Source organism: Mytilus edulis, chromosome 3 (assembly GCF_963676685.1).
Source record: "Mytilus edulis chromosome 3, xbMytEdul2.2, whole genome shotgun sequence".
NCBI lineage: Eukaryota > Metazoa > Mollusca > Bivalvia > Mytilida > Mytilidae > Mytilus > Mytilus edulis.
In genome coordinates this window covers 47,714,115-47,730,695 of record NC_092346.1, presented here as the reverse complement: position 1 = coordinate 47,730,695, position 16,581 = coordinate 47,714,115, and the positions used below count along the sequence as shown (strand labels likewise).

The window sequence follows — 16,581 nt, the reverse complement described above, 5'->3', positions numbered from 1 at the left end:
CACACAGAAACGGACTAAGCATTAGACAAAATCCTATGAGAATAACAAATATAACATCAAAACCAAAAACATGAATTTATAGTAATGTGAATTCACACTAAAAAATAAGAGAAAAACAAACGACACAACGGAAACACAACGTTAAATGTAACACACACAGAAACGAACTAAAAAAAACAATGGCCATATTCCTGACTTGGCACAGGACATTTTTGAAAGGAAAGGGAAAATGGTGGGTTGAACCTGGTTTTGTGGCATGCCAAACCTCCCTCTTTTATGGCCATGTGAAATATAACATTAAAATGACAACACAACATTACAGGACTACAATATAAATAAATAGGAGAACATAATTGACAAAGAAACACACGAATAATAGCTAACAAAAGGCAAAACGTTTACGCCAGAAATGCATTTTGTCCACACAAGACTCACTAGTGACGCCCAGATACAAAAGTTTGAAAGCCGAAACAAGTACAAAGCCGAACAGCATCGAGGACCAAAAGTTCAAAAAAGTTGTGCCAAAAACGGCCAGTGTTTTCTGTTAGGTACCAGAACATCCTAAAACTATGGAAACACCCAATCAAGCAGACTTTATCGCGCAAGAAAAGGATGAATATTCAAAGTGGATATTAATCTTGTCCAGTTTGCTACATTTGTATGTAAGAATTTGGTAATTTCACTGCACGAAACAATTACATATAGCAAGTATTTGGGGTATATTGTACTGATTGTGCATCAGAAATCTAGATGTTCTAATAAACAATTGCTGCATACGAAATCTAGAATTACTAATAGACACGTGTAAAGCATCGTTTTGTCACGAGTCAAAAAATGAAAAGTATCATACATTACAATCAATATCCAATACTAGTATATATTTATGCTTAAAACATGTCTTGTTTTAACAAATACGTTTTCACCAGGATACTTCAAAATGTTTAAAACTACGGAACTACGTAGCCAAACAGACTATCACTCAAGAAAATGAATGAATATTCAAAATTGGAATTATCTTATCCAGTTTAATGTTTCCTCGGCAACAATATATACATGATATATATATGTAATAGAACGCTTGGACTACATGATTTTACTTTTAGCTTTAGACTTTCGATGAATGGATAGACTGTCTGATGAAAGTTGTCAGTCATTCCGTAAATAATTCACCAAATCATATGCCTCAGATCTTAGATATTCCTAAAAGTAATGAAGTAGGTAAAAGGGACTGATATGAAGAATGTCTTAATGAGTTGGATGCTGGAATTAATAGACATTTTAAATACAGTTAATCGACGATGTTGATAAGACTTTTCAAGCGCACTAAAAAGCACGATTGCAATTCTAAAAGATAATCTTATTTTGTACAAAAATTTCAAATATCTTTAAAGCCTAATTAAAAATAATTTAAATGAACCCACTTAACCACATTTTCTGTCTTTTAAATTTGCCGTTAATACACCAGTCAGACGCATTCGACTTTAAAAAAGACGCTCCTAGAAGCCTGAACCGTTAACCAGACAACTATCCAATTTGGATGGTATTTTTTTTTCTGGCCATCATTTTTTTACGGAAATCAATTATCTGTTTTGAAATATACCGGTTTTCGAGTGTTTTTAATTGGAATAAAGCTCAATGGATTATAATTTCTCCAGTGCCAAGATCGTAATATATATGTTTATCATTAAAATTGACTTCAGTTTACTCTATCTTTACAGTATAACACCCAAAGTTCATAAAAATTATCCTTAATGAACTGTCACATATTCTTTAACAAATAGTAAGTAGATAGTTTTTGTTAAGTGATTACATTGTCAATCGGGCATTTCTCATAATCTTTTTTCATGTTTACAGTTTCTCTCTATCTTTAATATTTTGTAAAATAACAAAAAGAAATGCTTGACAAATGTTGTTAATAATGGGCAATTATGACCACAAGGAAATCAATTGATGGTTTCATTCATATTAGTATTTTTTTAGATCATGTTCTGCTGATAGTTTTCCTTTACAGTTTCCGATTATTAGTATTTACGCTAAGATGTCATTAAATATAATTGGATATTCTTTATCTATCATGTTTTTCCTAAATATAAGGTCAAACTGCTGAAGGCAACTTCCAAAACTATTGAAATCTATATTATTGTTTTTACCGTTATATATTGGTGTCATCATTTTCGAATAACGCCGTCAAAGGACCTTTCTAATACATATAAATAAAGGCAACAGTATTAAACCGGTGTTCAAAAGTCCTAATATTTTATAGTTTCCAAATAAGGATAGAAAGAAATGTTATAGTTGACATAGTTTTTGTAGATATCGCATTGCTGGCCATTCTCGTTGTTTTTAATTTCCGCGTGTTTCGCCATTATTGGTAAACATCGTAATTGTAGGGAAACAACTATCAGGAGTCAATAAAACCCTTCAGTCAATAATATAATCATTGTAAATCTGGTATTGATGACTATTTACGCTGATAGCTGTTTTTGTCTATTAAATGGTTTCAGGACAAAACGTTAGAATTGGTAAAACAACTTGTAAATTGAAGGGCAGCAATAAAAGCTTATATTATAGACTATCATCATATAGATAATTGATGGTTTCATTATTCTTATAATAATAGATTAAAGATGTTATAGAGATCCAACTCAATATCAGTTGATAGCTATTTATAACAATGCCTGCAGATATGTAGACAATAATTCTTTGTAAACTATATTATTCTAAATAAACAAATGAAATCTATTCGCCAGAACTCACTTAATAAACCCAACATTATTAATAAAGTAATCGATATCGTTTTAGAGTAAAACATATAAAAGATAACAAGAGTCACCAATAACTTTGAACAGTACAAAAGACTGTATCAACCACCCAGCTACTAACACAAATTTTGGTAAAAAAAACAACCAAAAAACCCAACGAACAACACTTGATCCCTTTGGTACAGGGGCAAAATATAACTAATTCTTGATATTGTCTTCATGATCATTAGTTTTACAAAGTGGAAGACTTTTCTTTTCTTATTGTTAATTTTTCGTTTCGTATGGAGTGTACGAATATTTTAAAGTTAGTTCGATATGCGCGTGTTTAAAGGGACGTATCATATTACAATGAATCCAAAAAGAGACTTCTACAGCAAGGATAAAATTTCGAAATAAATTATATCACACATATGTCAATTATAAATCTAACAAGTTTATGAATATCATTAAAAATATTACCATTTAGCTTTAGATCAACATATATTCGCAAATTCATAGATTTTTTTGGGGTCTTTTTGCATTAGATTTGTGTACAGGTTTGTTCTGGGCATTGTGCAAAATTCATGCCTTTTTGCACTGAATGTTGCTTTTCTGCAAGTAAAATTTTAAAACTACGACGTCCAACATAAGAGTTTACTGAACGAGAAGAATTTATATTAGATATAATCAAATATAGATTAAAGGTTGCTTTAAATAACTAAAAGAATCCATTAATACAATAGCGTGTTGTATTGTTTTGATTGTACCATACGTTTGCTAAAAATTTCCGTTATTATGAAGCAAAGTGCTTTTCCTGTAGAGAATTTTTGTTGTGAAATCTGAAATAATTACAGCTTCAATCTGCCTTTTTTTGAAAAATTAAATCCAATTTAAGGAATGCACGGTACTTACATTATCAAAAACATGATTTAATCACAGAAGCTTGTTTAGAGGGTCAGACACGATGTTTTACCGTCATGGCTTGCGCTGTTCTTTACAAAATACCACGACCTCGTCTGATCCACTATACAGTCCCCTGTGATTTTATATGTGAAGTTGAAGAAAAAAAAATTTTTTTGTTGCTGTAATTGTGGTGTTAGATTTGAGATATATGTATTACAAGTAGATCATACTCTACATGTATATGATAAACAAGTTATAAACTCTTGTGATAGATAACGTTTTTCTCGTCTTGTTAGGCGTTTAAATAACAGCCTAGAGCTCACACCGTTGGAATAAAATTGATGAAACTGAAAATATATCTGTAAATATTTATGATATATGTGGTTATCAATACATAAAATGTCTACATCCAAATCTCGGTCATGGAAATTAAATGCAAATTTTGAGTTCTTGCCAAAAGACGATTTTTATATGAGTTTCAAGTGAAAAGATGTTAACAACAAATGTGTTTTTTAAATCTTGTTTGTTATTTAAAGAAGGAGGTATAAGTGAGACAACTATAGCGGCCTAATGATATCGAAACTTTGGAAAGTGTGAAAAATTCTACAAAATATCTGTCTGTCCATGGAAGTGTTTTGACAGGATAGTACTTCTTGGATTTCGCTCGAACTATATACCAGTCTTTATATGTCCATATACCTGTATTAGTTCACTCATATCTAATTTTGTCTGTTTGGGAGTATTTAATTCAAAGCAACATATTATTATTAATTCAAGAGGATACATTTGAATAATTTCGAATGGGGTCTCTCAGTTATTTGATCTAATCATATAGAAAAACATTATAATATGTTGTCTCGATTAAGCATTGTAAAATTATTTATCAAATGGTGTTATGTTGATTCTCTATGACATCTTCATTCTACGATAGTATTAATAAAACTTCCAGTTGTCTCTATAATAGAACTAATTAATTCTGCCCTTTAATCACGAGTTGTTTTACCAATTTTAACGTTTCCTCCAATTGTCTTGCAACTATTTTATAGATACAAATAATCAGTGTAAATGGTAATTAATTCGTGATTAACAAAATGTGTAGCAGGACTGAAAGAAAAATTGACTCCTAATAGTTGTTTCTCTCAAATTACGATGTTTTCAATATTGGCGGAAAACGCGGATATTAGAAACAACTAGAATAGTTAACAATACAAGATCTAATAGAATGCAAATATGAACTGAGGTATAAATTGCTTATTATAGAAGTGATTGCCAATAAATACGGTTTTTGTCAATTATTGCATTTCTTCCTATTGTGTATATTTGGAAACTTTTATATGTACTTGATAGAACGATAAAGGCGTTAGCTTAGATGACACCAAGATATTATAGTTAACATAATATTGTAAATTTCAATCATTTAGGACGCAATTTGACCTTATGTTTAAGAAACATGATAAAAAACAGGTAATCTAATTACGTTAAACGATACCTTGCTTTAGGAATAACATTTTTTTTAATGAAAAACAACAAAATATGTAAAAATTGTCATTTTTTTAAATATTATAATGTCACTGAGATCGACATAGGCAACAACATACCAAACACACAAAAGCTCATTTTAAGACGAAAAATATTATTTTTTAGTTACGATGTTCATGTACAATGTTGTAGCATTGATATGAACACAATATTAAATCAGTATCAAAATATATATACACTCACGATAAATATACAATATTAGGTCAATTTCAGGTAAATATCAATTTTTAAGAATTGAATGCTTCCTTTTTGAATGCCTCTTTTTGTAACTTCATTGGGGTGTAAAAGCGTTGACCGAAGTACATTTTATATTCCGTGCTTCATTCTAAAAATGTGCGCACGGTCAATTTTGCGTAAATATGCCGATAGCATGCTTTTACTGTGCATTTTACACCACAATACATATACAATATTAGTTCAATGTCAAAAAATATAAACCTTTTTGTATGAGGACGAGAAACTAGGGAAGGCCGAGGTACTACCGAGCTCTTTTCAAGTTTTTTTGCCGAGCACAAAAAAGTTTATATTTTTATGACATTGACCAAATATTTTTTTGTATTGCAACTTTAATTAAATTTAGCTATTTTTAAAATTTGAAGCACAAATTTCAAACTTATTGACATTGCACAAAAAATAGCTGTGTTACTTTATTTAGGAAATAAACACAAATAGTTGCATTATAAAATACATCTATCAGTTAATTTGTGTAAATATGCCAATAGCATGCTTTTGTCGTGCATTTTACAACCACAATACAATATAAATAAATTTGGTGTATTTACTGTTTTCTGATTGGTTAATATTATTAGTTTTATTTTCAATGTTGTCAATTTTGATGGCGACACGCCCACTCTGACGTTGTGTATTCATACGCCATTATGTGTACGTTGTTATTGTTAATATAAATAATATGACTAAGTTCTTTAAGCCTTATTTTTGATAGAAATTTATTTATAATGAATGGCAATAATTTATTTTGATTTTATTGAACCATAAAACTAATTTTTGACTCTTCACATTTTACATAATCCGCTTCTCGGTTTATTCAATGAATTCAATGAATCAAAACAGAATTTGAAACAGAAACCTTTCTAAAACGTTGCTTAACTAGAAGTCAGCGATCTTCTATTTCACGTATGCGTTGTGGGACATTTCCTTTAGAAATCGAAAAGGGACGAGTTAGAAACATTCCAGTAGAACGCAGAACTTGTAAAATGTGCGATACAAACTCCGTTGAGGACGAAATACACTTTTTGATCCACTGTCCCAAATATACAGAGAAAAGAAACAAACTGTTTGAAAATATTTGTGTAACATTCCGTAATATATCTGGTCTTTCTGACACTGATAAACTGTGTGAGTTTCTTTCTAACCACAAACTTAGCAAACTCGTGGCAAATTTTATAGCAGACTGTTATCATATCAGAACTTTAACACTATGATCATTTGATTTGAAATTATTTATCTTATCTTTTTTGCAATTCGCTTATATATATAACATGACACTAAATTTTATGAACAATGATAAAGTCTCTTAATTATATGTATGTTAAATAACGATTCAAACAGTGCATCATAAGCCTATTTGGCTGGCTGAAGTTTTATATTATGTATTTAATGTAACGATATACTTTATATTCAGGTTGCACTATAATAAACAATTCTTCTTCTTCTTCTTCTATTCAATGTGAAGAGTCAAAAATTAGTTTTATGGTTCAATAAATTCAAAATAGATAATAGCCATTCATTTAGTAACAATTATGATAAAATCATGCTTGTGTCGCACGTTTACAACCAAAACCCAACGTGACCATTAGTTCATGGTTTTGTCAATTGCATGCTTTATTGTGCATTTTACAACTATAATTACACCTTATATAAGAATCCTGGATTTTGATTGGTTGATAGCCAGTGTATTTTTCACCAATTTACTGTTATCAAATGAATATCGTTCATTTTTTAACGCCACAGGGGTATTTGCCAAAAGGATTTGCCTTTTTTACCCTCTCTGCCGTGGTATTTGCCAAAAAATACTCTATCCGACTGGACGCTTGTAACGTCACGATCATCAATGCGTTTGTGAACATTAACATTCGGTGTAATTAAGCAGATATAGCATGTTCTTGAGGGGTATTTGCGAAAAATACCAGTCTTGAGAATGAATTTCCCTCGACTTACGGCTCGCGAAATTTAACATTCTCTCGACTGGTATTTTTCGCAAATACCCCTCCTTAACATGATATATCTGTTTAAAATAAAACGGAACTATCAAATCGTGCGATTATTCCGTTATCGTGCTTTTATTGTGCGTTTTTAAGAACTAAAATACAACGCAACCATTAATTCACATGATAATGCCGATAGCATGCTTTAATTGTGCATTTTACAACTAAATGCAACGTCACAATAATTAATTAGAAAATAAATCCACATTCATTGGGAGAATATCACCTGCAATTCATGCATGGAAAAAAGTAAAACCACAAACATACTGAACTCCGAGGAAAATTCAAAACGGAAAGTCCATAATCATATGGCAAAATCAACTGATAAAACACATCAAACGAATGGAGAACAACTGTCATATTGCTGACTTAGTACAGGCATTTTCAAATGTATAAATGGTGGAAAATACTCAGGTGTGAAGACTGAGCATGAACATAAAAAAAGTGTGTTGAATACTGAAACAAACCTAAGTTACATTGCTTTGATTGTCGTTTCGCGATACCAATAAAAAAAGTGAATTCATTATTCCCTCAGAATAATCGATGTCGTTTATATTAAAATCTGAGAACTTGCTATTTCGTACACACGTACCCATATTAAATTATTAAAAAACAATTTTAATACGACTGATCAGCGCAACTTTAAATATCTTAAGTGCAAACATTTCACTTTTAAGATGAAGCCAATAGTTCAAAATTAATCTTTTATATATTTTTCGCCATTGCATTTTGCTGAAAGGAAAGTGATGGATTGCAAATTTTAATTATAATTGTAACAATTGCCAATTTTCAAGAATAGGACCAATAACGATGACATTCATTGTAAAGAACAATAAACAAAGACAATTTTCCTTTCACTTACTGTCGTATAGTTCTTTTGAAGCGTTGAGGACAAAGTTTATTTCTAGACATATCCTTTATTAGTGTTTCGATCATACATCATGTAGATGTACATGACTGAATTTATTAAAGACTATTTTTTTTGGCAAACTCGTCTGAAATTGAAGACCGATCGTTCCTTGAGGATTGGATTTAAATATATGCTTTTAAATAATCAATCACAATTAAGAAACAGTTGTGAATCTTTAAAACATCTGCACGTTTATATTTTTATTTCAATACTATTGTGTAAGTTCAATAATAACTGGAAAGAGGTTTCGTGTTGAAGCATAGTGCATATTACCATGACGACGTCAATGAATTAATTGTTTTGTTGTTGTAATCTATATTATTACATATGCGTCAGTTTTGCATGTTTTTAAAACGTTTTTTTATTTATTGTTCCAAATAAAGACCATGTTAAAACCATGTAAATGAAATATGTCGAAACAGTTAAAATGCTGACTATGCGGTATGGGCTTTGCTCATTGTTGAAGGCCGTATGGTGACCTGGAGTTGTTATTTCTGTGTCATTTGGTCTCTTGTGGAGAGTTTTCTCATTGGCAATCATACCACATCTTCCTTTTTATGAAATCTATCCAGTTAAAGTAATATTTATTTAGACTAAGTTACAGTATGAGCAATATCAAAATTGTTCGGTTACCATAAGACTGTATTGATTACTTAGCAGTGTTTGACCAAGAGAAGTATACACCTCACCTCTTATTATTCATATTATAAATTGACCAAAGGAAAACAACAAAGTTTAAGTCAGTCACACTCTTTTACAGGCCGGGTTTACTCACAACTTAAAATTTTTTTTTTCTATTAAAAGGACAATGGTGCCACATGCAGCAGATACAGGTTTTGTATTTTTCAGGGTTATTTGTTTTGTGTTGTGTACATATGTTGTGTGGATGTCTATGTGATTACATCGTTTGTGCTGTTCTCTATCTTGATTTTGACCGTACTGGTTGTTATTGTCCAATGAGCTGTTGCATGATGCATCATCACCTAAAGTGATAAAGTATTTTACAGGAGAAATACGTTGGTAATTACCGAATCTGTTGGGACTGCCAAGTTCCCTGGTTTTTGAAAGGTTCAAGTTGTTCAGTCTTTTTTTTATAATTTTAAAGTGTTTTAAGAACTGTTGGTTTGTCTGTTCGTATTTTTCTTTTGTCATGGTGTTTTCTGTTTTGTTGGTTATTAGTTTATTTCATTTATCCATGGATCAGCAGTTTATAAATCTGTACATGAAACACATTCCCTTTTAAACTTTTAGATTTTTTCTATTGCTATGTTATTGTTTTATAATCCATTACCCTCTTTGCAAATCAATCAAGCAACTGTAAAATATCATGCAATAATAATGCATTGGGGAATAAAAATACATTTACAAAACAGTAAGATAATAAAATGTTGGTTGTTAAAAGCATACAAATTTTCTTTAAGTGGTTTGATGAGACATATGCTGCTAATTTTGTTCATTTCTTTGTTAGTTTTTGTCGAGTTTAGCAAGCGAATCATGTTTGGAATTTCCATCTATATTTACCAATTCTATTAACTTTCAACTTTCAATAAACTGACACTTACATATTTCTTTCTCTCTCCACCGTAGTGGTTTTATACATTTCACAATTAATAAGATGTAAAAGATTAGTTGATATAGATAAGATCGAAACATCAAAACACACGTAAAACGATTTAAGTGACCGCAATGAAGTATTTACAAATAAATAAATATTTATAGATTTTGAATAAATAAATATAAATAGATTATGAATAAATAAATATATTAAAATAAATTATCTGTTTAATTTATTTTCAACTCCCTTTGACTCAAGACGACTCAGCGCATGACTTACTGTAAGGACACATGTCTGTTGTTGATATGTTGAGCTCTTGATACATGTAACTAGTATGTTATTTAGTGTATGTAAGTCAGACTGACATATACATTTGGTCAAAATATATCAAATGCAAAAGTAATTCAGCGGTACAAAAACCAGACTTTTAAAGGACAGTGTGTTGTCTACAACAGTAGATAAATATCTATACAATATGCAAAGCTCCTAAGACCTTTCGACTCGAGAAAAAAGACGTGAATAAATTTAACAGGACTTTCAAATAAGTTATTACATACAGATAGACTCTATTTCGTTTACAAAATAGCCAGGATAAAAAAGCATAAAGTGCATCGACACAGAACACTAGCGCGAGATGAAACGCTAAACTTATATTGTCCTATATTAAAGAAAAGTAAAGGATAGTTGGTACCCATCAATGACAAAAAATCGGTACATGCACAGCAAACGAACACATAAAAACAAAGGAACACCGCTTTTATTGCTGTTCTTCATCGCAAAATCCCAGTGAGGTCTTCAAAACGGGCCAAACATATTATCTCCTCAGAGCAAGTTGAAGACAGTCCGTAGCACAGGTTTGAGTGTGTTTTTTGGCAAAATAATCAAGAAAGACTAGTCTTACGTACACAAAATGATAGTATGATATGTAGGTAAACATTTAAAATTAAATTCTATCTAAAATTTAAAAGATATACATCCAATATAAAGTAAACAAAATCCCCAAATATATCGCGCGCAAAAAAAAAAACCACAACAGAAGACGAGGTTAGCATGTGTTTATTTTAAACATCATTCGATAAAATTGTTAACATGTTATGCTTTCATGTACTTGTGCACCCTGATTTGTGTTTTTTCATAATATGACCAGTTTTCCCCATTTTCATTATTTTTACGTTGACACGTGCTAAGTACTTATACTTGTATATGTTGAACATGTTTATTGAGGCCAAGGATATTACGAGTTCCAAGTATGTTAACTCAAAATTATCTAACAAATATTCTTACAATAAAACCCATAATTAAAAACGGAGATTGTCTGTATGAGGTACGTAAATCCAAAGCATTGTGCCATGTATTAACCATAAAATAATAATCAAACGAAAAGTAATTACCGGACAACGACATTTTAATGTTAAATTGTTCATAATTTCAAACCTAGGAAACCATTTATCATTAAAGTTCAATAATTTACTGCTTTTCAGGACATCATATTAAAAGAATGGATCTGAATATTGTATACAGTTTATCCATTTAATTTAAAATAAGGAGATGAGATATGAGTTTCAATGAGACAACCATCCATCAAAGCCCAAATGACGTAATAGATTAAATCAACCATTGGCCACCTTACGATCTTCAACAATGAACAATACCATTACCGTGCAGTCAGCTATGAAAGGCATGTTTCGTAATGGATGCTTTATATGGTCTTAAATATTGTCTTCCGGACGAGACTAATGGAAATGCCTCCATAATATAAAATTTACGATTCACTGAAAGGATTTTTTTTTGTAATAAGGGACTAAATTTACATTTACATCAACTTAAAATATACAAATGTATACAGCTCTATGCGTAATTGAAATTGTAATAAAAAGTAGTAATCGACTGGCGGTGACATCTCTACATCGAAACTAACCAATAATTGTATCGAGTTACGTCTCTTTCAAATACAAGCATCCATGTATTTCATTTATACATCTTTAATAATAATACTGAATTTATATCTTTCACAGTATAGTTTATTAGAAAATTAATTTATTCAAAATATATGAAAGAAAAATCATTTACACAAAATGCACTTAAGTAAAATTGATGAATAGTTGTTCTGTGATGCATTATTTCTTCGTTCCAAAACACAATTTAAGCTAATACAGTTGTCTTAAAAATAATACAAATAATAACAGTATCATTTGTTATGGTTGTAACATTTTTTTTCATTGAAAATCAACCAAAACGTTGAAATATTAGGGGAAAGTTTTTTTGAGAGGGATATATTTGCGAAAAAAAAGTAAAAAAAACTTTTTGAGAAAAGGTACAATGTCATGGGCCACAACAATAGATGTGAGACAACTACCCACAAAGGACCAAAACCGAGCGCATGTAAACAACTATATGTCACCATACGACCTGCAACATTAAGCAAAATCCATACCTACAGTTAAGCTATTAATTACGCCGACAAGATGATTTAAACAAGAAAACGAACGGCTTGCTTTACTAAAAAAAAAAATGTCAGCTTCCTACGTCAGCTTCTATTACATACACCTTTCGTTGGATAGACAATACAGAAAATGGAGGAGTTAAACATGTTTGCGATTTTCCAACCATTCCTTAACCTGGGACAGTGGTGCAACAGCACAACATAAAAAGAATCTGTAAAAAAAATGTCGGAAAGACAATCTAAACTTATAAATTAATCATGTGTCCAAGATCAAAATCAGTTGCTTATCCAGGGGGTGTAGAGGGCGTAGGCCTCCTATTTTGATAGCCTTAAAAACTGTTATATCATGTTTTTCACGATTCATATGATTTTATAGTATACATATAATCCGTTTTATTGAATAACGCCCCCTTTTAAAATTCCTGAATATGCCCCTGAAAATATTAATCAGTACACTTCCAGCAGATTTGGTGTGTATATAGAGAATATATCATATGTCGTATCATCCCGAGACATCTATTTCAGCCCAAGGGCCTTTAGGCCCGAGGGATGATATTGGTCAAGGGTGATACGGCATGTGATACGGATTTTGCCATGTATTATACGCGTTAGCATATATTTCAACAGAAGAGTATTATATTATATGAACTGTTTTCTGATCCATAGCACTGGGTTACCTTCAGTTCTACTTTTGTCTTGTTTAAAAGGCCTTAAAAGAACTGCTCAATTACTTATCCGAAGCACCTGGGTTACCTTATAGAACTAATTGCATAACAGTGTGGACGACAGTAAAACGTTTGTAGGTTGTAACTTGTTTGTCAACGGCTATGATTTTATGCTCACCCAGTCTGTCAGAGGCCTTCCAGTGGGGTTGAAATATTCACTTGTTACACATTCCGATACATAAAATGAAACTTTCTTTTTACAAAGCTTGAAAGGAATTTGTTTTAAATATTTATTATAATCATCACATACAACCGTGTCATTTATAAGAATAATAATGTTCAGAGATGATATTATTTAATAATAATAAAAAAAAAATAGGTTTATCCATTGTAAAAAAAACTATTAAGTTGATGGGGTTAATTAACAAAATATCTCATTGATTAAGAGCACAGCTACTTCTACGGTGTGATCATTTAAGAATGGCCTACTATTTATTCAATGCGTATACATGTGGGTTTTGTTTGTGAAGAGTTCTGGATAATTAAAAAATCATTTGATTTCTTTGTTTAATACCATAAAACGATTCATTCTTTCAGATATTTGTCACTTTGCCTTATCTTCAAGTCCAACACAATTTCTCACGTTTCTTACAAAACTTATATTCTTGTGATGTATTCTTTTGTTGAAAAAAAAAATGTATAGATATAGATAGATATAGGAAGATGTGGTATGAGTGCCAATGAGACAACTCTCCTCCCAAGTAATAATTCATAAAAGTAAACCATTATAGGTCAAGGTACGACCTGCAACACGGAGCCTTGGCTCACACCGAACACAGGCGCTTGGGTGCTGTTCGGTGTCACAGTCGCTTGGGTGTATGATACAGATTTTTTTTTTTGATTTTTTTTTTGCTGATTAAAATATTCAATTTTCTATATTTATAATACATATCTATCACTTCTGTGCATGTTTCACCTAGTTTCGAGTGTTTTAAACGACCCAGAGAAAATACCCAATTTTACTATCCATACTAGAAAGTATGGATAGTAAGTATGGATAGTAAAATTGGGTATTTTCTCTGGGTCGTTTAAAACACTCGAAACTAGGTAACTAGTATGGATAGTAAAATTGTGTATTTTCTCTGGGTCGTTTAAAACACTCGAAACTAGGTGAAACATGCACAGAAGTGATAGATATGTATTATAAATATAGAAAATTGAATATTTTAATCAGCAAAAAAAAAATCCCCCAAAAAAATCTGTATCATACACCCAAGCGCCTGTGACACCGAACAGCAAGTTATAGAGGGCCCCAAAACTACTAGTATAAAACCATTCAAACGAGAAAACCAACGAGAAACGAAAAACACATATGAACTACATAAACAGACGACATCATGCATTGTAACTTTTAAAGCCAATTAAGTAAAAAAAATAATCTGAAAGAACGTGCGATATCATATTAGGAAAATTGATGGTCAAACCATAACAAAAAATCAAGTAAATAATTTAGTTTTCAACCTTTATAGCTTGCTGTTCGGTGTGAGCCAAGACTCCGTGTTGAAGGCCATTTTTATTTATTTTCAAATTACAAAGGTTATTCCTGATTAGTATTTTTAATTATTTTATTTAGGCGTTTAGAACCTTTGGTGACCTCACAGTTTAAATGTCTATGATAAGTACGTCGTGAGCAGTGGGCATTACAGACGAACGTTCACCTAATTTACCCCAGTCAATGAATGGCCATAGCTACACTGTTATGAATTTCATACTAATTTGCGTGCTGTTGTTTTAAAAATATTTTGTTTATTATTGTATTTATTTGTGAGGTTTTTTTTTTATAGTTGCATTTAGTGTGCCAAAAAATATGAAAAATTGACGTTCGTGACGTCACATACAATATGATAACTACTGGCGATGATATATAGTTCTGCACTCGGACATTTCCTCGTACATGATTTCATTTCAAACGGCGATTTCTAAAGCGAAATTCCACCTGAAGAATTTTGTTTAAAGACCCTCAGTTATAGCTCTGAACATTTCGATTTGATATATATATATATAGAACAAAATTATAGGGATCATGTTTAATTAATGTTAGTGGGGGAGGGGGAACAAGCACGGAAATTCACGATTTAGAAGCGCTACACTGTCACGAAAATCCGAATACTCACCTAATTGCGCAAGTTTTGTATTAGTTCTTTGATAACGGTTTAAAAAATAACAAACACCAAAAAAACCAAAACAACATAGAAAAGACATCACTTTTGAAAACAATACCGTATCAATGTTACTGAAAGCAATCTCATAATACTTGGTCTGATGAATATGACAATCTCATAATACATGCAGTCAATATTCTAATGAAATGCAGATGAAAAGGTTAAATATGTAAATTTCGTAATAGACATTTCATATGCGTTACATAAACGATCTTTGCATCTAAGGATTTTATAATAATAAGCACAAATTATTTGGTAAATAGACCAAACAATCCACATGTAACCTTTACACTAAGCATAATGGAATCTTTAAATAAACTAATTAATTTTACACAGCAGCTGCATCGGTATGCTCCGTTTGTTAGAATGCTAAAGGTTATTTCATTTTAAACACAGTTAAGATATAATTTAATACAAAAATAATATTACTGATTGATTCTGAAGCAGTTTCTATCCAAGAAATTATTCTAAACTGGTTAGTAATTTAAAAAAATGATTTCCTCGTATCCCAAAAAAAACATAAAACCAAATCAATTTTTAAATACGGTGACCTATAGCTGTTAATTTCTGTGGCATTTTGTCTCTTGTGGTGAGTTGTCTGATTGGCAATCATACCACATCTTCTTTTTTTAAAAAGCTCATACGACTTTTTGGAAGTAAATACAGAGAAACATTACAATAATTGCTACGGCAATTTTTAGTTACTTATAGTTTCTAAGAACCAATAGCTATTTTGACTTCAGCAATTATAATACTAACTTAAGTTTGAAATTACAATAAAACAATATTTCAGAATGACAAAATTAATGTTTAAAATCAGTCGTTAACTTTTTTTTTTAATTTTAGACGCAGCTGCAGTCATGTTTCAATAACAAAACATAATAATGTAATAACCTTGTCAGAATGTTGACTTTCGGTTCAAAAATAAAGTTCAACTTGACATTTGCCATAATTGAAAAGTTTTAAAAGCGAAACTGAGAACACAATCACACTAAAAATATAGAAATAACATAAATTATAAAAAATTTAGAAATAACATAAGTTAGAACAATTCGATAAAGAAATAAAAACACAAAAAAAAAAAAAAAAAATAAAAGATTAGTTTAAAATAGGAAGAAAAAAGTAATAGTTACCGAAACGAAATCATTCCTAATTTCTTCTGAATCATCTTGTCCAAATGTATACGTCACAAAACACCCAACAACTATACAGAGTCTTACAAATTCCATAATATCGCAAACTGCCAAAAGATATTCTCAAACTTTTATTCGCCTAGTTCTGTTACTGTTATAATTGACAAAATGAACAAAGTGAATGGTAATATACAGGTTGGGTAGGATGTAACTTACTTATCGATCGGTTCGGCGTAATCTGACTG

General features: G+C 30.9%; 1 protein-coding gene across 2 annotated transcripts in view; it reads right to left on the bottom strand.

Annotated features, from left to right (window-relative positions):
- Positions 1 to 16,550, bottom strand: part of LOC139516673 (uncharacterized) — a 29,444-nt gene extending 12,894 nt beyond the window's left edge. The window contains exon 1 of one of the 2 annotated variants that reach the window (XM_071306899.1): positions 16,337 to 16,550. In XM_071306899.1, the coding sequence (XP_071163000.1) occupies positions 16,337 to 16,432 (96 nt within the window). In that variant the 5' untranslated portion in view covers positions 16,433 to 16,550. The remainder of the gene's footprint in view (positions 1 to 16,336) is intronic. The other variant, XM_071306900.1, reaches the window with a different exon arrangement.
- Positions 16,551 to 16,581: the final 31 nt, after the last annotated feature.